The 22146-nt window shown below is 36.9% G+C and overlaps 1 protein-coding gene across 1 annotated transcript in view; it reads right to left on the bottom strand.

Moving 5' to 3' along the window:
• IL17RD (interleukin 17 receptor D) overlaps positions 1 to 22146 on the bottom strand; it is a 50633-nt gene that overhangs the window by 5783 nt on the left and 22704 nt on the right. The window contains exons 2-11 of the mRNA XM_055806651.1: positions 15278 to 15335; positions 11767 to 11892; positions 7652 to 7770; positions 7077 to 7197; positions 6016 to 6060; positions 5765 to 5916; positions 4887 to 4952; positions 4275 to 4329; positions 2300 to 2410; positions 386 to 570 (exon numbers count right to left, since the gene is read on the bottom strand). Coding sequence (XP_055662626.1) covers positions 386 to 570; positions 2300 to 2410; positions 4275 to 4329; positions 4887 to 4952; positions 5765 to 5916; positions 6016 to 6060; positions 7077 to 7197; positions 7652 to 7770; positions 11767 to 11892; positions 15278 to 15335 — 1038 coding nt within the window. The remainder of the gene's footprint in view (positions 1 to 385; positions 571 to 2299; positions 2411 to 4274; positions 4330 to 4886; positions 4953 to 5764; positions 5917 to 6015; positions 6061 to 7076; positions 7198 to 7651; positions 7771 to 11766; positions 11893 to 15277; positions 15336 to 22146) is intronic.

Here is a 22146-nt window from a genome sequence, read left to right as displayed (position 1 = left end):
CTTTTAAATTACAATAAAAATTTATTTTAGGAATACTGAAATATATCAGGTACACACCAATACCTCTTTGTGGCTGCTGACTATAACGATGCAAGACCTACTAAACAGAAAAACAAATTAAACCAGGGCTGAATGAAAATCCTGGAATCAGTATAGTACAAGCTTTCCACAATTCCATTTTTTTTTTTTAAGCAGGCTGTGATGTGTTCCTTTCCATAAGTTAAAAAAATAGTAATTATATGGCAAATATTTAGAAAAACAACAGAAGTTATTTCTGTGGAAGGAGAGATTGAAATACCTCATTTTCAAGCACATATTATTATGAGTTCTGGGGCTGCTGCTTCAATCAAGGAAAAACTGTTTACAGAAGAAATGCTGAGTTTACCTCACAGCCACAGAAGTCCTGAAGAAAATAAGCAAAGCACTGGATGACATTAATGTGTTTCTGGCAATCTTTACTGGAATAGCAGATGAACACTTTTGGCCGGGGACGAAGCCTTTCCACATGGAGACCTGCAGCATATGCTGAAGATTCTGAGCTCTCCTCATCTAGATGAGAATATATATTTTCTACATTGGAAGACAGAAAGAGAGTTCACACTACAAGGCTTGGGTTTATTTTTTGGTTTTGTTTTGTGGTTTTTTTTTTTAAAAAAAAACTTTTGCAGGCTCATTACTAATGCAAACAGTAATGACATTTTTTCAAAAGATTGTTCTTTCCTTTCCAGCCTGAAAAAGAAAAGTTGCACACGCTCTATTTATCCAGCTTATGAGTGGCTACATATGTGGAACACACTCTGAAAGTGAAATGTGCAGTTATTACTGTACAGCTCAGAAAACTTAAGAAAGGTTTCTTTTATAAATAGAATGAGGTTGTTTCACCTCTACCCAGCTTTATGAGTCTTCATCTCTGTTCAAATACTATAAGCCTTAAAGATGTATCATCAAGATTTTCCTGTATAACAAAGTCTCGTTTTAAAACAAAAACACACATGCACAACACAAGCCAGGTAAGAATATTAAATTCCAGAACACAGATCCCTTCAGAATACCATACAGTATCTTTCTGGTAGATATATATACATATACATAAGTTTGGACATTAAATTTGACATTGATTTGAATTAAGTTATGATTAATTAAATCAAAATAGCTATTGGCGTTTCTTTCCTTGTATAGATGCTTTTATACTGCAATGTAAAGGTCTGGTCTTACGCCAGACTAATTCAATCTAGTTCTACAGTTGATTAAGCTAATTTGGAATAATGTATTAATATTTCAAAACACAAGTATCCATCTAGGGATTTAATTTAGAACTATTCATCAGGAATAACTATTCTGGAACAACTCTCTCTCCAGACAAATCCTCAGTGATTTGTCTCAGTTTTTTGTTGGAACTGTGCTAGCTGTGAGCAAAGGGATAGCTACAGAAGACCAGAAGGTAAAAGGATTTAACCCAGATGGGATATAGCACTTGCAGTATACCTCAATGCCAAAATTCAGATGGATAACACAGATACGTGAGGTTCGGGGAAGTAATCTTTTTCCATATTCATGAAACTGCACGATTCCCTCAATTCTACAAAAAATGCCAATTGATTTTTAACATCTAAATGTGACAAGTATGGCTTGCCAGCTCCTAGACACAGAGAAGAAGCCAGCAGAAGAATGGAATCTAATTTAGAGAAACATCTGCAAGTAAGTCTGAGAAAGAGTAAATTTAGGAAGATGGCTTAGGATGAAGTGTAAAAGCAACTTCCAGGAAAGTGAGCAGATCTGGAATAACAGAAACAGGCAGTATTCCAGACAGTCCTGAGAACTGCATTGGTATCACACAGTTTTACTTTCCTTATGTTTATTTCATATGTTATGTTTATTAAAATATGTTATATTTTAAATATTTCCATATTTTAAATAAATACGAACTAGACATTTCTGAATGAAATAAGGGAATGTTTACAGATCTGCTTGTATTCTACGTTGTCATGTAGTACTTTCACAAATAAAAAGAAACTCAAACTCAAAAGTATTTCCTAACAACAATTCTGTTATCTCCTTTCTACAGTGACATCTTGATTTGTGATACAATACTTCTATGGCAACAAATTATGATCAAGCACTGATTAAGAATTTGCTGCAAGTTCCAACATGCAAAAGAGCTGTGGGGAGGAAGAAGAGAGAAGTAGAAAAGAGCACTCTTCAGATAAAGGTACTTCTGGAATAAACCTACTAGTTAAAGACATTTTTGGTTGAAAAACTGTATCTTTAAATGGAACTCTGTAACGAAAAACCATCTTACCTTGCTGTTTCTTGCGGCACATCACTGTGAAAAGGGTTGCAAATGCTGAAATGACAACTAAAGGGACTGTAATGGCAATAGCTCTTATCGGTCCTGCCCACGGAGAATGTACTTTGAAAAATAAAGTAGAATTAGCCACATGCAAATAAGCGATGCTATAATTAGCTAATAAAACCTTCACACTGGGAACATAAAATAAAACTGCTACAGTACATTATTATCATTCTCAAATATAGAGTAGAATCAAACATCATGTTCTGCTCCATTTTAAATAGGTTTCATGCAGGTTTACCTCATCACCACAGCATTAGTGACTATCACAAGTAACAGGTGCTGCACGCCAATTCATACCCTCCCCCGCTGCAAGTTTTGATAAGGTACGCGATACTCATTCGGACCTGACAGACTTTTGTTCCAGGGTGCTGAACTAGCCACTTAGAAAGAACTGTCTTCCTGCACAAGTTATCTTTAGCAACTATGATTCAGTCCATCCTGCCCACTGCCTTCATCTATAGCTATGTTTTCTGTCTGCAGACACATTCTGAAATCCCTGTTTAGCTTTTCAATAACCTGTCTGATAAATAGACATGCTAAGCATCCTCCCGACAGGTTTTCCAGACTGCTGGATTTCAGGGCTGAAGCACACAGGCAGGTAGTGTTTAGGCTGCTCTCAGTTTCATTACATTATTTCCACACTACTGCATGCATCAGTTGTACGCAATTAAAATACAGGCTACGATTCTTCGTGTCCATATATACAACAAAAATGACTTTCCCACAAAGATTCTCAATGACATGTTGAACTAATCTGTACTAAATATAAATGTACAGAGATGCAGATGCATATTTACAAGTGTGCATGTCTACTCTTTTTTCCTTAAGTCGAAAAATCACAGCACCATTGCCTCAGTAGTCCTGATGACAGCAAACAGACACAGGTGTGGCGGTGTGCTCCCCCCACAACCCCCATCCTGTCCCTCACCTCTTTATCAACGAACTACCAGTGGCAGAGATAATAACCGTGTCTGGTCTGTCATGGCAGTATTCGACTCGAAGTGGCCTCAGGGGTTTGACCTGAGATCTCACAGAACAGTTAACAGGTCTAACAATCAACCCAACTGAGTGATGCCTGGGTGGAGGCAGAGGCTTCACAGTCCAGCATTGCTTCAGCAAAAGCCAGGAAGATCCCCCCCACATCTGTACCGAATACCCTGCCCTGTGCTGACCCATGGGCCCTGCTGACCTCCGAGGGTCCATCAGCACACAATAACTGACTTGGGCCTGCCTCACTGTCAGTATAAACCCGGCGTTCAGAATCCTCTGTTTTGAGGACAAGAACTCCAACCACTGGACAAGTCAATGAGTCTGGACCTCTCTCCTCCCTGAGCCCGGACACCTCTAGTAAGAGCTGTGCCCCCAGCTACACCTGATGTCACCCAGGAAAGTATTGTTAACTGAAGCGCTGAACTCGAGCTCGATTGCTGCAGTAAGTGCATTTACCATTTACCAGTTAAGGTGGCAATTCTGAATTTGTCGTATCTGCCACCTTAACACACCATCTATTTTCATCCACTTTGCGAAACTGTTCCACTTCAAGTCCTTAAAACTGGACCCTAACAGGCAAACGTTGACTCTCGATAAAAGTCCTTTGGCTGGGCTCTGACATGTTAATGGTAACTCCAATGAGTGGCTGTATATATAATCCTTTAGACTTAAACCCGTTGCCCAAGTCTGAGACTACAATCAGATGCAGCTGCACCTAGACTCCCCTTTGAGAAGGAGCTTAGAAAACAAGGGGATCCTTTCTGAACCTTGTGACTCAACTGGGAGGGCTGTCTGCCCCTGCCCCTGGCTACTTAAGACTCTTGCCCCTTAATGCAACAACAGGTCAAACAGAAATTTCTTTCCAACATAATTAAAACAATCTAAATTAATAATACAAATACTGTATACTGTTTAAAAAGGAAATTCATACCTGGTTTTAGCGCATAGTGCATAGTTTTCCTTGTTGTATTAGTGTCATCAACCAGCTTTGAAAAGTAAGAGTTGAATTTTATTTTGTGGAAATTTAATTTTATTCATTTTCTATAATATGTAAACACTGTAACAGCTATTATGACCAAATGTGAAGAAACTTACTGTTCAAAGTTAAAATTAAAGAGCACCACAAACTAGTAATTAGTGAAATCACTTGTCTTTGTGGGTACATAGTTTAATGTCGCGATATTAACTTTCAGAGTTCACATATTATCATCACCAAGAGAAATACACAGCTTTCAAGTATAGTAAAAATTGGCCAAACTAAAGAATTCCCATTAAAAAGAAAATAAAAAATTCAAGTCCAAGAATTATGCAGGTCCACAACTTTACTTGAAAGCACAAATGAAACTGCTATGCATTCGGGGAAGAAAAACTATGGAAAGGTCAAGAGCAATCTGACTAAAAACCTTTACTTGCCCAAGGTACTTTAATAGGGATGCCTGAAGTCCACTTTTACCACTGTGACTTGAAATACTTCAATTTCAGATAATTTCTCCATCAACGTGCTGATGTAGCTGTTGTATAAATTACTATTTATAAATATTACCTCAATTATATAATCCCCTGGAGATACATTCTGAAGAATACAACTTGTCGTATCTGTGTTTTGCTCCTACATCAAAGAAAGAGAATACTTTGCAAGCCATTCACATACTTTAAAAACCTAATTAAAAATACATTCACATTGATTTAGAAATATGGAATACCCTCCTGTATTAAGACACCTTAAACCAGCAAAACTAAGTCTTTCCATTCAAATATGCAGGGACTACAGTTGCCTGCCTGCAGAACTACAACGTGATTAATTATTAAAAAAAATATATATCCTTAAAGTTTGGCCTAACACATAAACTCTACATTATGTTCTGAAGCTGCTTAGCTTTTAGAGATTTAGGATGAAAGGGTGACTAGTGAGAACAAACTTGGCATTGATACTAACCAAAGTTAAGGAAAATAATACAGCGAATTGCAGCTCCCATAATAAGACTTCGGCACACAGCTGTACAAAATGACAGAGAGCCTGATTCCATGCACATACTAAAATGATAACTATCTTGTGATAATCTCAGATGGGTAGCCTGAAGTGATCAATTTTGGTGTAAAGGTGAAATAAACCAATACAAAATAATATGCGTCACAAACATAATAAAACTGCAGTTTGAAGTACTAATTAGTTGTAGGGTCTTCAATAGAGAGAACACTTTTCCTATTTGTTTATGCCATCCAGCTCCAGTGAAGCCCTCAAGCCTGGATTTGACTGATAAGTGCTATGAGAATACAATTATTATTTACACAAATAATGTCAAATAGTTTTAAAATTTTAAAATTGATAGTATTCTATTTTTAAAGTATCTATAAAACCTTAGAACACCTAGTATTAGTAGGTCTTGTGCTTTTTAAGAGTTGCAAAACTCAGCAACGTACCTGTTTGCAGGTCTTCTGCTTAAATGGCCCTTCATGCTTAAGTTTGTAGTGAAGAAAGTAATATCTAAAGCCAAAGTTGTGAGGTGCATGATCAAAGGACACTTGCATGTTAAAACCCTGCTGGGTAACATTTAGGTTCCTTGGCTTCCAGTCTGTCAGAGGAGAGAGTAATGAATTGGAAAAAAGTGACTCTTCAAGTGCAGTTAATTTTTCGTAAGATGAATATACAGAAAGTATTACATTTTACTTACAAGGTTTGCAGACAAGGTTTTCTGGCTGTAGCAACAATTCACATGCTACAAATACACATAAGAATTATTAATTACACAGTACAAAAATGCTATGCTATTTAAATAGAAAAAGAATGAGGGCAAAAGAAACAAATTCACCATTTTGAAGACAATGTCCCCATTTTTTTGAAGGCTCTGATATGCCTAGAGTAAATATATTTTGCAAACTCAGCTGCTTTGTTATAATTTCAAATCCCTTCTCATCTTTATATGAGAAATACAGGTTCATTACTTTGAAAATAGCACTCCTGAGTGAGACGAAAGTGATAGCACCAGGCACAGCACAGCAGGAGAGCAAGCTGAAACTAGACTTAAATACATTTACTGAGAGTAAGTATGCTGAGCACTATTACAGAGACAAATGTTACTGCTGTCTGCATCAACAGACAGGCTCATTTTAAGAAAGTTTTACAGGGCAAAAAAACCCTAAGTAGGACAAGTATCAACATTTCACCCCAAAGGGTACTTGGAGTTTCTCATCATACTATTTAAGCCCTGAGGAGTTTATTCAAGTTTCTGCTCTCTAACTCCAATGAGAATTGCTAAGTAATTTTAATTCATTTAATTTGATTTGTTGCTATCGAATTTTATATGTATTCCTCAATACTACCTCTAGATAACTGTTTTTGAAACTGTGGTCTCAAACAAAACTAACCTGAGCTTCTTCAGAATGTGCAGAGGGGAGAAGGAGCAAACCATGGCCATGAATGAAATGTTCCCGAGAACCATGGCAGTAATCCTGCTGTAGGCAAACCTGAGAGAATCTCAGGCCTACCCGAGACTTTTCTTCCGGCTGTTGCCTAACACATATTATCATACACCACAGATTTATCTGTGGCATTCAAATTCTTTCCACTTAACACCCAGATCTTCCTTCGAAGACTCTGTCAGTAACGATCTTAACCCAGACTCATCTAACATCATCATCTACTACATTCCTTTGTTGGGAAAACTAAAAAGCCAGGGTGGGGCACCAACGGTGAAGAGATGATATGCAATACTATACTGTATGCAATACTTACGTCTAGTTCGGAAGAAAAATGGGTGGTAATTACTTTCATTTTTAAGGGATGGAAAAGGAACAATCTTTACAAAGTAATCTGTTTCAAACTTCAGATTTACAAAGGGCTGTGATTCCATTCCCTACAAAAAGACAAGATTGCAACATATTTTAAAATCAACTATTATACCTGAAAGTATCTCTCAAAATAAGCCCACAGTTTTACAAACATAAGCAGAAATTAATATATTAAGAATCTTTTATCTACCCCTCCTTTAGACATTGACAGGTGAAACCTCAATACAGAGCTGGATGTGGACTATTACAGACGTGCACCTTACTCCACAGTCACCCAAATGACGGTTTCCAGCTTCATGAAAGCTTCTATAAAAGGGGACTAGGTCTGTCTCTAAAGTAACAACTACCATTAGTTCAAAGAACGATACTTGCAGGAAGCAACCTGCATCCTTAGCAAACAGCACATTCTGTATATAGTTGCATAGAGATACATTTAGATTTCATATGCAGCATATAAACACTTTCAAGACCACTCACACAATCAAGCAACAATGAAACTTCTTGAAACAAAGCACTTACTGTTCGTTTAAAACTGGGGCTGAGCTGCTTTGGATCTTTTAAAATCATCTGCTGGCATTGTCTTCCCTCTGATTTTAACTCCTCAAGTATTACTCGAAATCCTTTCAGGTATTCAATCCCTGCAAACAGCAGGGCATTTAAATAGAAGACTAATATTTCCAAATGCATCAACATGAAATATGTTTGTGTTTAATACCTGTTGTTGCACATCAGTTCTTCCTGCATTTTCTATCTTGCCTATTTAGAACTCAATCCTTGGCAAAGGCTGCAATTACTACATACTTGTGTAATGCTTAGAGGGGAAGGGCCCACATCTCAGTTTGGGGCTTCCAAATTATCACAATGTAAATTATTATTACCTTCATCCCCTCAGGAATACTTTTTAGAAACTTCACATTTCCGTTATTAGCAATGAAATGTAACACTCTGCTAGCAAATTATACAAATACCCCATTACAACATCTTCCTATAATTTCTGAGACTACCAGATTAAAGTGATAGCTGTTGTTACAACTTCTTTAGTTCTAGTGTAGTACAGGATAACAGAAAACTTGACTTAAATGGAATGGAATTCATTCCAGTGTGTGAATACTTCCAATTATTTATAACTGATGCCAGAACTACAGCCATTTTTTTGCAAGTTACTCTAATACATCTAATTCTCAGCACAGTGTCTGCACATTTCTTTGCAATGTTCTCATCATGGAATTACTTTGTTACAACACTAAACAGAGTCATGGTGATGCAAATGTCACAGGGTAATGCCAGAGTGTTACCCTGTGATACTTCTGTGGCTCAGGTCTAAAAGTCACTGCATAGCTCTTCAAGACTAACTACCACTACCTCATCTAATTTACAACTTTTCAACAGCATTATATATGGCAGAATACATAACTTACAAAGGCTGTGTCTGATAAGTAAGTGCTACATAAATCAAAATGGATTAATTTGATTTTATGCTATGCTTGTGAAATTAAAAAAAGTATGATTTTCCATGGACCTTGTCTGTTTTATTGGTTTTCATGGTTTTATGGTTGAGGTATTTTTTATGTTTTATAATTTTGTAGAAGATAAAGACTGAGTTGCCTGATGTGCTCTCAATATTCCAAGGAACAAAAGCACTATTTGTGCCTACATGAAGGCCACAAAAGAGAAAGTGTCCAGTCTCCATGTTACCTCATGTAACATGTATTTCCTATTAATATTAATTATGTATTAATTAGTAAATATGTATTAATGTAATTGAAATATCATGTATTTCAAGAGCAGGTGCGCTCTCAAGCTTTCCGAAGGATTGACCTCAGATCATTACAAGAAAGAAGACCCAGCTTTGTTTCCCACAGGGAGGTGATTCATCCAGTTTGCAGCTGAAGTTTACCAAAAAAGAGTATAAAAGTTACTGTATTTAGGATCTCAGTTGGTGTGAAGAAAAAGAAATGACGAACAGGTGTTGGTACAGAGTGCACTACAGCGCAGCAATCTCCACATTGTGTTGATCACGCACTCCTATCAATAGAATTTTGAGCACAAACCCCCAGTTTATTTAAAAAATAATCATATGTACGTACTGTGCTACCAGATTATGTACATTATAAAAAATTTTAAAAAGTATGAGATAAAGATAAAAACTATTTTAAAATAATTTTTATTTAAAGTAATAAACAATTCGTTCCTACTGTAAAATATTAAGCGTATTTTTGTGTGAGAGCTATGTGATTGAACATGCTTCATTATTTTTAAAATCTTGATTTAACATTTTGTGATATGGCAATTCAAAGGTCGGGTTCTAAGTTCAGTTTATTTTGTTGCTTGGTTTCAATGGCTGTCATAGCTGAAAAAATAACCTCAGGAAGTGCATCATTGGCTGCATTTACTAGATCATGATACCAGTTTTTTACTTCCATCCTCTAACTACGTAAAGATTTTTCTTGAAATTTGGCTAGTAAATTTCAGTTCTCCCCAATGTCAGTTGTTGTTGCAAGCTAATCAAACAATGTGTTGCATTTTTACATTTTTAAAAAATTAGTTCAAAACCCACTGACTCTGCATTCAGAAAATTTAAAATAGGCTAGAAAAATATTTTTCCTGATTTTTTAAGTGTAAAAATACAAGAGTTTTTATAGGTGAGTAGCTGGCATTGTTTTCTGCAACAAAATCACGTAACAAAGGAAACACTTCCAAATCCCCATTTCCTAAAGGCTCTTTCTACAGCATGAAAAGCAGTTACTTTCTCACTCATTGTTAAAATGTCACCTTTGCCTTGAAGAGGCAGTTTAATTGACAGGTTTGGGTGGGCTTTTTTGGGGGTGGGGTGGTTTTTTTCGGGTCGGTTGGGGTTTTTTAAGGATCTGCTAGGTAGCATACTACTGACAGCCACTTGTCCATGACAGAAGAGGTCAGCAAATTTGGAACACTTGTCTTTTTGTGACAGAAGAATGCTTAACACAAAGATTTGAGCGTGACAGCTCTTAAGCACTTGGCCATAAGATAATCAGTGAACCTCTGTGTGACACAAAAGATTTTCATGGTCATTCCCCATCTCTTTAAAAACTACTGTAAAGATTCCACTATTTAGATGTCTCGTTTTTAGCAAATTAACCACACTGATGACATCCTCTGCACTTCTGGCACCAACTTCATTGGTGCGATAGTTTCCCTATGAACGCTGCAATGACTGAACGTCACATGTGGTGCCACCTTTAACCTTACTCTTCATTCCAGTATTTCCCTCTATTATTTCAGCCAGTTTTGCTGTGGCAGGCAGAATAAGTGCTTTCCCAGCACTATGTGTTTTTTCTTTCACTGATGAGTAAGAAATCTCAAAAGAGATTTCACAAAAACAGGTTTTCAAAGATTTATCAACTTTAGTGAAATTCTGTATTTTATTGAGTTATTGCATGGCTTCAAACATCACTGAAAACGCAGAGGTTTCTCTTCATGTTCCAGGTGCTTAGTTTTCCCATGTCTTGCTAGTTGGGATGGCTTCACAGTGTTAGCCAGTATCTCGAGGCACACCATCACACTTTGAGCAAGGTTCATCCTTCACAATGGCAATTGTAAATCTGTATTTCCAATAGTCTTGACAATTTTGGCCAGCTCTTTATCAGAACTAATTAGACAGTCATTGCTTTTACATTCTAATGTGGTTGACAGAGGCTGTACTACAAGTAGGGGAACTGTCAGCTCTACTGTTTTCTTATTGTTCACACGTGGTCACATTATTAGCATTATCTTCAATGATCTTAAGCCACTTGTTGGTTTCACAATGGTTAGTGTAGTTAAAACGAGATAATATAATCGGTAAACCTACTTAACCTGGCACACATACACTGCAATACGTCGCAGTATGCTGAGAGCACATTAAAGAGTGAAGGTGCCACTTGGGAACCCCTCCACACTGTAGAACCCCCACTCTTCCTTTGGGATACCTCATCTACCACACGTGAAATACTGAGCAACTGACAGAGACCAAGTAAAGGTGCCAGTGTCAATCCGTATACTGAATGTTAGTAAAGCTTAGTTTTTCATTTCAAGATCAAAAAAATATGTAAATAGTTCTAAAATTTTCTTCACATGCCTCAACAGATCATCTTGCACACCTCCCACTTGGGAAACTACCGCTCCAGTGGACAACAAGGTACATCCAGTGACATTGAAGTGACTGAGGAATATTCTTAGTGACCAGACCTGACAAGGAAACACATTAACGTTGGTATCGCTACAATTAAATAATATTTTCCACCTGTAAGCCAATCTGTATCCTAAAGAATCTTTAGGTGCACTGGCAATTACTCCATCAATGCCACTGAAATGCACCAATGCTTTGGAGCAGAGAATGAAGTCAGAGCTACTGCACAGTTCTGAAGAGCAGGAAAAATTCAACAAACTGGAATAGCAAAAAGCAATGTACAGCTGTAGAGAGCGTCATAGTTTTAAAGCTATTTCAAGTGAGCTTGTAAAAATAGCAGCTTTGCAAAGCTGTTCAGAATTTATTTCTTCTTAAGCAGTTTGTGTCAATGATTCCAAGTGTAATTTAATTATTTTACTTAATACCAATCAGCAAGAAGTTATTACCGAAGACATGATGAATTAGTCCATTTCCCTCTACTACTTACCAATGGCATTTGCTGTCCAAAGTATCGTCACTGCAACCTGTTCGTAACACGCATACTGACTGATAGTTATATTCTGCACATCTCCAATCACGTGTTTTCCCACTGAATTCAGGTAAGGTGTGCAGTCTAAGAATATGGAGAAATAAACGCTTTAAGAAAAACATTCTAGCTGGCATTCTTGTGCCCCACCAGGGCAAGTAAATCATAATCTGCCAACAGCACCTCTAACGCTGAAGATCTATTCAAGCAACCAGCTTCCAACATAACCCACATCTTTCCATGTAAATGAAGAATGAAGTTAATTTCTGAACATTTCTTCAAGACTGACCAAGGTAAAAGCTTCATGTGTGCTCTTTGTTCTATAAAAATAAGTACTTTATAGTAACTCTAGCTGAAGCTTGTGTCTCAGGACACTGAAAACCACAAAACTTTTAAAAATCATTGAGCACAACCACTTTCAACAGTTGCAAACCCCTAGTTCGTAGGACTCCAAAGGAAATTACCAGTTTCTAATACCAGTGTAGGTTGTACCACAGGAAAAGTAAAAATGACACGTGTTGGGACTCCCGAAAGAGAACATTTTTCCTCACTAACTACTCGAAAGAACATAAGGACTGACATGAACTTTGTGCATGTACAGTGCTTAGAGCAACAGAATGTTGGTCAACAGTCAGGCACGGATGGGAACAATGAACAATGTGAAGCTTTAGAACTGGTGCTCCAGAAGTTCTTTTTAACCACGATACTGCTTCATCCTGACCACAAAGAACCTACTGCCTAAATCCATCTCATTTCTGTTATCCATTCAGTAGCTGCATCTAAGTAGACCATTTTACTGCCACTGGATCCGGTCAGAACTGGTTTTGCCTTGTTATCCTCACACAATATAGTGTATTCCCTGAAGTTACAGCTCTGCAAACATATGATTACAGAAAAGCTCAGCTTTCATTAAGAAAATAAAAAAAACAAACCATTCCTGACTTTGTTGCTGAACTTAACCATGCCTTTATGTACACAAAACAAGAAAATAAATAACAAATTTTATTACTTCTAAAGCCTTACAATGTTTAGGCTCATATTCTGTGACAGGAAAAGAAGTAATGGCCAGAGAATTCCATAGTTCTGGAAAACAGTATACGTGAAGACACGTATGCACAAACATTCTGCTTTTGAACTAGTGGAGCCAAAAAAATCCAGGAAAAGTTGGGCAGTAGACTGTATATTACTGACTGATAATTTATTCTAAAAAAACCGGAGATCATTATATGCTATGTATTCGTCTGTAAAGAGTTTGTAGAAATGAAACATGAAAAATCAAGTGTTACAATAAGCCAATACAGAAAATTGAAATTTAATTCAGAGGTGTGATCTTAAAGGCAAGGAAAGAAAAATTAACTGAAAAGCAATTTTAGAAAATGGCTTTTTACTATGAATAACAATAGTAAGGGGTCTTTTATGTAACTCCCACACAAATAAGAATAGAACAGTTTGTACAACACTGCCTTTTACAAAAGCTGGGCAGTTGGTATTTACTCTGCTGTTTGTAGAATTCTGTTGCTGTGAGCGAACTCAGTGACAGCGTGAGCTTCCTCTTAGGAGAATAGAGCATCTCTTTCAATGGAAAGTTTAAAGTAACAGTTTTTTGCTAGGTCTGGATCTAATTAACAGCAAGCCCAAGATTTTGGATCCTGGTTACTAAAATTTTATGGTCAAATGACAATTTGCCAAAATGGAATATAGCACAAATGTTTGAAGTTTGACTGTGAATCACTGATTTACATTTTTAAAGAACAACAGATTTAGGAAAAAAACAGCAGGGAATAATTATACTTTTCAGGAAACCACTTCTTTAACTTGAATACGAGTGAAATACTAAAACATACAAATATTTGGTTTTCACCTAAGTAAATAATCTAATGAACTAATTTAACAACATAAAATGCAGTTTGCTAGAGTCCCTGTGTGGCCAAATAAAAGCCTTTAAATCACAGCCAGCAAGCCAAATTCTCTTTTGTGCTGGCTTTTTCACGGTTCAGTATGTATTTCCATATTATATGAACTCTTTAGCCTTGCTATCAGGGAACTATTTTCCTAGTACTGCAGAACTCAAATAACTCCTTTGTCTAGGATGCATACAGTGCCAGCAGAATTTTGAATTCACACTTGCCATTGGTTAAACATAGTTCCTGGTGCCAGAATTAATGGAAAAAACATGACAGATACTGGGACTGAAACAGACTCCATTGTGTTAATTAAATGTTGGGATCTCTGTTCTGACTGATATTATTTCCTGTTTTTCTTTATGTGGATAAGAAAAAAAAAATTGTAACTCTCTTACAGTAACCACTTACCTCCTGTACAATCTGATATGTTTTGCTCATTTTAAATATTAACATAAAATTAGATTTAAAAAATCACAGTTTAAAATTGCAAATTCAGAAATTAACATAAAAATGAGGAACAAAAGGATTATCAAAATTAAACAAAAGCACTGTTAGGTTTCCTGATACATGCTCTCAATGAAGAAATTTTACTCACATTAGCCATCCAAGGTAATCTCTTTAGGTAGGAAAAAAACCCTAACCTGTGACCTGCACTGGCAGTAGTACAAACGTTACTGCTATAAATTAGGACCTTTTCTTGACTCTACATTGAGTTTATATGGATGACGGCTACTAACTGCCCAAATAAGTATAAATTCTCGATGTAGCCAACAGTCATACTTTACTGACTAGACAACACAGATGACAAAAACCTTTAAAAAATGAAAACGGTAAGAAACAGCCATTTAGCAGACATTTGAAGAGGTCTGAAGTATTATTGCTGCGACCTGCTTGTTAATGTTGTGATGCTAGAGATTACTTTCTTCTTAGTTTCACCGCAAAACATACCACATCTGCTACAGTACTAAAACCACCTGTCTGCACTGAAAATGTAGACTGCAGTTTTCCACTAACCTGTTCCTTTAACACTGTAGCCAATGAAAAGTTCCAACTACTTCAAGTAAATTAAGAGACGCTATTCACCTTCAACATTCATCTTCAATATTAAGCCTTGCAAAAACACATTTTTATGTGTCTGTATACAAACTACAGGTTTTCTACCTGGAGACACACTTTACACCATTTCCCCCCCCAAAATTACACATCAGAGAAATGATGTATAAAGCTTGAAATAATCCTTTGTTATGACTTCGTGTGTAGTGAATATTTCAATGACTGTGCTCTTTCACAGAATTAACATAATTCTCTATAATTTTCAAGCCAAATACTGGGCACACGATGTAGGCCAATCAAAGTGAAACTACTACGTATTACGAAATTATTTTCAGTGAATCATAGGAAGGAGAAGACCCACCAAACCCAGCAGAAACAAATCTGTTTTTTAAAATTCTGTCAATACTAAAGAGCTCATGCTATTCTTACAGGCATTTTTAAGCAACACATTACTACATATACAACTGTGATGGAGTCCTTCATTTTTGTGAGCGTAGTGCAAATTTTCAACTTACTGTCATATTTAAAGGTGATATTGAGTAATCCATTGTTCTTCGTGACTGATGACAGCCCCTGTAAAGAAATATCAAGAAAATGATTTTAATAAAGCAAGCTACTTTGAACTTAGGTAGATTTTCATTGTGTAAATACTTGTGGGAGGATGACAGAACTTGTTTTTTTTTTTCTTCTGTTTGGGCACACCATGCAACAATCTGAACACAGGCAGTGACAGAACAGGTTGCACACACCTGCATGCACACTCACCTGTCATCAACTTTCCAAATGTAATACTCAAAGAAGTGAAAACAAAGAGAAACAGAACTGAATATAATATTTGCATGAAGACATGAAATTCTGACTTAAGTAGTATGACTTGTCCCACGGATATGAATCAGGGAAGCTTATTTTCGAAAGGCAGTTATGTGACGCTCTCAACTTCTACCATCTAGGTTAATCATGCCCATACAAAAATCATACCTTTAATCAAGGCTTAATGACAAATCAAAGTGGGTTCTCCAGGGCAACCACAATGCAAGAGAAGAGTCAGAGAGAATGTCAGTCTGAAACAGCCAATTTAAATTCCACAGTCATGAAAAAGAATACCAGAAGTTCAAACCGAAAGAAGAAAGAATGTCACTGCTAAGCGCTGTGGTCATAGCACATCAGTGTATTTTCTCAGAGAAGGTCACTTTCAGAAATTAAAGGTAGGAGCAAAACAGTACAACTGATTTAAGAGCACTCATCACCTCCCAGACACTCCTCATCTCATTAACTACCTCGGAACAGGTGCCTGAAAGACTATTAGCTATTTGTTAATTGGGCAAACAAACCCACCAAGTTTTCAGCACACTCAGAATTCATCTATAATCAAGTCAACTTTTTCTCATAAGTCTACTATTATTCAATGCTAAGAAGAACTACACAGAACTCAAAGCTTAACATAAACTGAGGTATGATAAGTCAGGACACAAAACCTCTGGCCTGGTTCACCAGGGTGCCTGAAAGGTCATGACAGAAACTTCCTACAGAGCGAGTATCAGAAGTCCAGTGTCTAGGTATGTGCACACATCTATCCTTCATTAAATTATTTTATACAGATATATTTGCATGTAACTTATGTTTCTGTGCCTGATATCATTCTTGTGGAATTTGTATTTCCATGTCCTTTGAGTCTTACATGGTTTATGCACTGGGTTACTTTTATGTTGGTGGGGTTTTTTTTTGTTAGAGGCCCCCATATAGATGCCCCAAACATTTTAACATGTATTATAAATATTATAAAGAAATCATTGCTGATAATAACTTAATTAGACAAAAACACAGACTGAGAATTTAAATTTCAATCTTCCCATTGATTATTGTCTAAAAATCAACAAATAGTTGAAGGAGAAAAACTTCAACAGTAGATTTCCAACTGGAATAGTTCAGCTAATTACAACCCTCAACTTTTCCAGTACAAGAGCATGTTGTAGAAATCCACTATGCTACAACAGACACCCTTTCCCAGTATCAAATACTATTAAAGCAGATACTGCCATCCTTGCTGAGTGTCACAGAGACTGAGGACCAACAGAATAACTATTCCATTGCTCTCCCAGGGAGGAATCCAGATGCCCATGAAGGCTGAGGAGTCTCCTGTCTCTTCTACGCTTATAGAAAAAAACTTTGGGCTTCAGAGATGCAATACCTTACCCTTCAGAAAGCACTGAAATTGTTTTTGAAACACAAAATGTAGTATCACCCTCACTGGACACATTGAAAACCTGAACACTGAGTCTTATGGAGCAACAGCATTCCCTGAAAGGCAAACATCGTATTTACCATTATCTTTAAAAAAAATACCATCCATTTACATAGAATTGTGTCCAGGTTTACTGCTACAATGTAAAAGGCAGAAGTTAATAGTAGAAGTGGACTTCAACAGTAATTAGCTGTCCTCAGGATTATGCATAAACATTCACTGTGTCACTTAAGTCAGACAGAGGTATTTAGAAAGAAAAACAAGGTATGAGTTAAGTTACTTTAAAAAAAAAAAAAGAAAGCAACACACTACATAAAGCATGAAAGCAAATCAGGTCTTGATAATATTGTTCAAAGTTAAATTCGTAATCTCACTTTCTTTTACGTTGGCTTTTCATTCGTTTAACTTAGATTTAGTCTGGCATTAAACAAGCTGGTATACAAAAAGGTTTCCTGAAACAGGAAGGTGTCATTTTTTTTCAGTCTTAACTTTTCTATTAATACCTGTTCTATTCTGACTCATTTTTGGTTTCTCTTAAACTACACAAAATGTCATTTAACTTTCTACTACAGAAAAACAAAGACATGTGTTTGATTAAAGAATGATGAAAAAAGAAAGTATTGACTTCATATTTCTACAGGGAGATAAACCATCAAATTAATCATTAGCCATCTACTTTTGTGTTCCAGAGTTGAAGTTTTGAAAGACAGACATAAATTTCACCAAATCCTGAAGAAAAATAGCAAAAGTATTTCAATTCATTAGATAGGATCTTTTATATCCTATATTAACAAAAATGCAATATACCAATGCTTTTCACAGCACCTTTAATTGAATTAAAGGCATTATGGTGACATCACAAAATATGTAACAGTAAAAGCATAAATCAATATACCACAGTCATTAACAACTTAGATGCAAAAAGTAAATTAACATAAGCCAAACTCTGCTGAACTTAAGCAGCACATGAGACTTACTGGTTGTAAAATTTTCCTCACAAGTCTATAAAAGATGTAAATAGGCTGCAGTACTTTGCGAGGAAATTAGGGTCACCTTAAAAGTGTTGAACTGGATATTTATATTAGTTATAGGTTAAAACACGTAAGCTAGTCAGACAATTTAATTGTATTAAACTGTGGCATTAATCCTCCCAGTACTTACAGCTGTGAGTGCAACAATATATTCTTCCAGGAAGCATTCCCTTGGTTTTAAGCCATAAAGTAATTGTGCTATTGAAACGGCTTATAGCTAAGACAACTTGTTTAGAGCATCTTCCTTTAAAACTATAAATACTAATGTTACGGCCTTTGGGCTCTACATTCTTAGTTAATTAACCACTAACATTTGTTTAATTTACATGCAGCTTTTAATTTATTCTGAACTTGACTAGAAAAGAAAGCAAGTCTTCGTCGCCTGGAGCTTTGTCTACAACATCCCTTTGGTCCACATACTTCTATACACATTGACTGAGGAAGAATATATAGGAAAGAAAACAGCCAAAACATCTTTTATGAAGAACTATAGACCACTGATCTTTAAACAGATAATCAAAGTTGAAATGCACACAGATTAAATGAAAAATTATTTATCAAGAAGTGGGGGCTAGGGGGGTGTTATACACAACATTAAAACTCCAATTATGTGAGCTCAAAGCACAGAACTGTACAGGAAACATGATAACCCAAGATCCAAATCCTGCATCTATACTGGGCAAGCAAGCTAGAATTTCTATCACCTATCACATACCTCAAATCACAGAGATCAGTGTTGGATCTGTTCCTCGCTCCACATGAACAGCTCAAATAGTTACGTTTACAATCCTAAGATATCTTAAATCAGCACAGTTCTGAATAACACTAATACACATCATCTCCCAAAGAATGAGTAACTCATTTGGATGTTCAAGGCATGTACAGGCTTTTCATTTTATATAAATATCCATCTTTCAACATGAAAGAGCACAACTATAAATAAAAGGCAAAGACTATTACATGAAGTTAACCTGCATTTTTGTTTGTTTATATTTTTATAATACCTAGCTGTCATTTATGGTAACAACTTATTAATTAAATGCATTTATGACAACTATTTCTAACCATTACTAGGCCAGAAAGGAACGAAGTTAGGATTACATTTCCAGAAAATTAGCTTAAATGAAATTTTTAACCACTGGAACTAATTATGCCTCCAAGAAAAGTTAAATTTGATGAATTTCTGCCATCAGAGGTGTAAAATAAATACAATGGAAAGAAATAAAAAAATCTGCTTAACTTTTTATTGTTGAACTTTTCCCTCTTAACCTAGAGCATACGCTGTTTCGTACCTGAAGGTAACACCTATTTTTTATATCTGGAATTTGACAATTCCTGCCAGAGTTGGCATTGGTGATTTCAGAATTGTCCTATGAATTACAAGTAATATTGAAATACACTCCAACATTCAACTTCTGTTGAGCAAACACTCATTCAATAAAGGCAATTTATGCTTGTGAATAGGCACTGTCAGGCAGGCACTTGAACATCAATACCAGGAAACAGAGATACTAGCACTAATTACAGAGATCTGGTAAAGGAGGTAGGAAATCACTACGCCTCAAGCATAGCCTTGTGCACCAGACCAAAACAGCAATCATGATTCATCTTCCGTATGTTGTTAATCAACACACACACGGTTCTAATTTCATGCTCCCATGAGGCAAACTGAAGGGACAATTGTTTTTGAACTCTAAAGTCAAGATGAATAATCAATGTTTATCATACTCATTGCTCAGTAAACCAAAAGCTTTATACTTGATATCCGCTCTTTTCATTTTAAAGCTTTCTTGATGCTTTCAAGCAAGTTAAAATATTTTCTGTTTCTACAGACATCAGTAAAAAGATGAATTATCTGTACTGTTTATATGCTTGCATTTGGATTGCTTCCAACAGGATATAACAAAATACATAATCCATGCTAATGTTTGCTATTTAACTGATGCGTACTCCATTGACTGCAGGATGAATTCCAAACCCTGGGTGCATGGGTTTGCACTGTCACTATTAAATCCTTGGTGTAACTGACAATTCCAACCATAAATTTTGTTCAGATTTGCCTGTATATATACATATGTTCCTGCACTGTATGCACAAATGTAGAAGAACGGCTGCAGAAGCGTGGCCTGAGAATCTCTGAAGATCTGCACAATCCAGGCCTGCTATTAGAATAGGCCTGCAATTAGAATTGTGCTGAAGTTGCTGTGCTGAAGATAACAAGAAAGGTAGCCTTGAGCTATTCTTGAATCCTGAGACCGAGTAATTATGTTGTGCCAACAGGCCGTGGCTGTAACAAGCTACAGCTGCTGGGCAAGCAGGTGCAGGGCCAAGAGAGATAGGGAGCGGTACGGGAATATAGGGAGGAACAAACTACAAGGCTGAAGCACAGCAACACAATTAGCTACATGGATAGAATGCTTATTTTAGTCATGATAATTAGGGGTGTGAGAACCGCGCGCGTTTAGAGACTACTAACCAATTATATTTCTGCTTTACGAATATGCACGTGTATCAGTTCTATGTAAGTAGTGTTAGAACTAATAAAGTTGAGCAAGATGCATAACTCATATTGAGCGTCGTCTTGACTCCAGCGAACCCTTCTTCCAACACACAAATTATGGGAATAACGTTATAAAAACTTCTCCAGTGTCACTGACATGTTAAGTTTTAATAAAAGTGAATTCAAGGAGTCACAGGCTTCTCAGTGCCTATTTTGTATTTGAAAAGGCTATCTAGATTCTTCAGAACACTACTTCTTTAATAAGTTGGCATCTTTTAGTGGTTTTTCTTATGTAAAAACATGATTTACAAGAATTTACTAGATTTTGGCTGGTTCTTTGTTGTTAGTTATTTACTGTTTCACTGCTTCGTCTTTAGAGCCACTGACCACAAGGTCAGCCACAGAGAAGCTGAATGCGTCTTCAGAGCACTGCATCGTGAATTTGGCCTCAGATACGAAATGTAAAGAACTTTTTTTACTTCATTATAAACTACATATTGGGGAGGCAAAGAAAACCATCATTTTTGCGCATGAAGGAACCTCACAGAATCATTTAAATTGGAATAGACCTTTAAGAAAGAGTCCAAACTTGAACCTAGCACCGCCAAGTCCACTGCTAAACCATGTCCCCTGGTGCCACATCTACACATCTTTTAAACACCTCCAGGGATGGCGACTCAACCATTTTCCTGGGCAGCCTGTTTTAGTGCTTGACAACCTTTTCAGTGAAGAAATTTTTCCTAATATCTGATCTAAACCCCTCCTGGTGCAACTTGAGGCCATTCCTCTTGTCTTATTGCTTACTACTTGAGAGAAAAGACCGACCTCCACCTGACTACAGTCTCTTTTCAAGTACTTGTAGAGAACAATAAGGTCCCCCCTGAGACTCCTTTTCTCCAAGCCAAAACAACCCCAGTTCCCTCAGCTGCTTCTCACAAGACTTGTGCCCTAGACCCTTCACCAATTTCGTTGCCCTTCGTTGGGCACGCCCCAGCACCTCAATGTACTTCTTGTAGTGACAGACCCAAACCTCCTGATTATCCTCTTTTTATACAAACTGGTTAGCTGGTTCTTCCATCACACATCCTTGTCAAGAACAACCTGTCATGTTCAAAGATCCCAGTTTTTCTTCTGTGTTGCTTATGAAAATTCAATGGTCAACCTCCAGGTGTTAGCGATGTTACTTTTACACAACTGTCCCTTTCAGACAGGGTATCAGGTTGTCCGATAGGTCAATCAGGCCCTTTCTCTGAACTTGAAGAACCCTTGTTCCATGTGAACATACTTAATGGTTTGACTTTCCCAGCACAGCTCAGCCTTCCGGGCAGTAGGCGCCTGGTGACCTGAGGCAGGCACAATACACCCCTCTTTGTTTAAAACTGCCGGGCGTGTTTACATTTAACATATTCCTTCTCCATCTCCCAGAATACAGCTTATCCCAATTTAAGCCACAGTGACTTGTATGAAGCATCCGTATTAGCCTTTGTAAAAAAATGTGCTAACATGCCCAACAGTCAAAACCCTCTAAAAAGTAAAAAATGCAAAACCAGGAGTGGATGGCCCAGACCCTGTGTGTGTGTGTTCGGGGGGAGCGGGGTGTGTGTGCGTGAA

This window comes from Falco peregrinus, chromosome 5 (assembly GCF_023634155.1).
Source record: "Falco peregrinus isolate bFalPer1 chromosome 5, bFalPer1.pri, whole genome shotgun sequence".
NCBI classification, from domain to species: Eukaryota; Metazoa; Chordata; class Aves; order Falconiformes; family Falconidae; genus Falco; species Falco peregrinus.
Note: the sequence above shows the minus strand (reverse complement) of the source record. Positions and strands in the feature narration are given on the sequence as shown.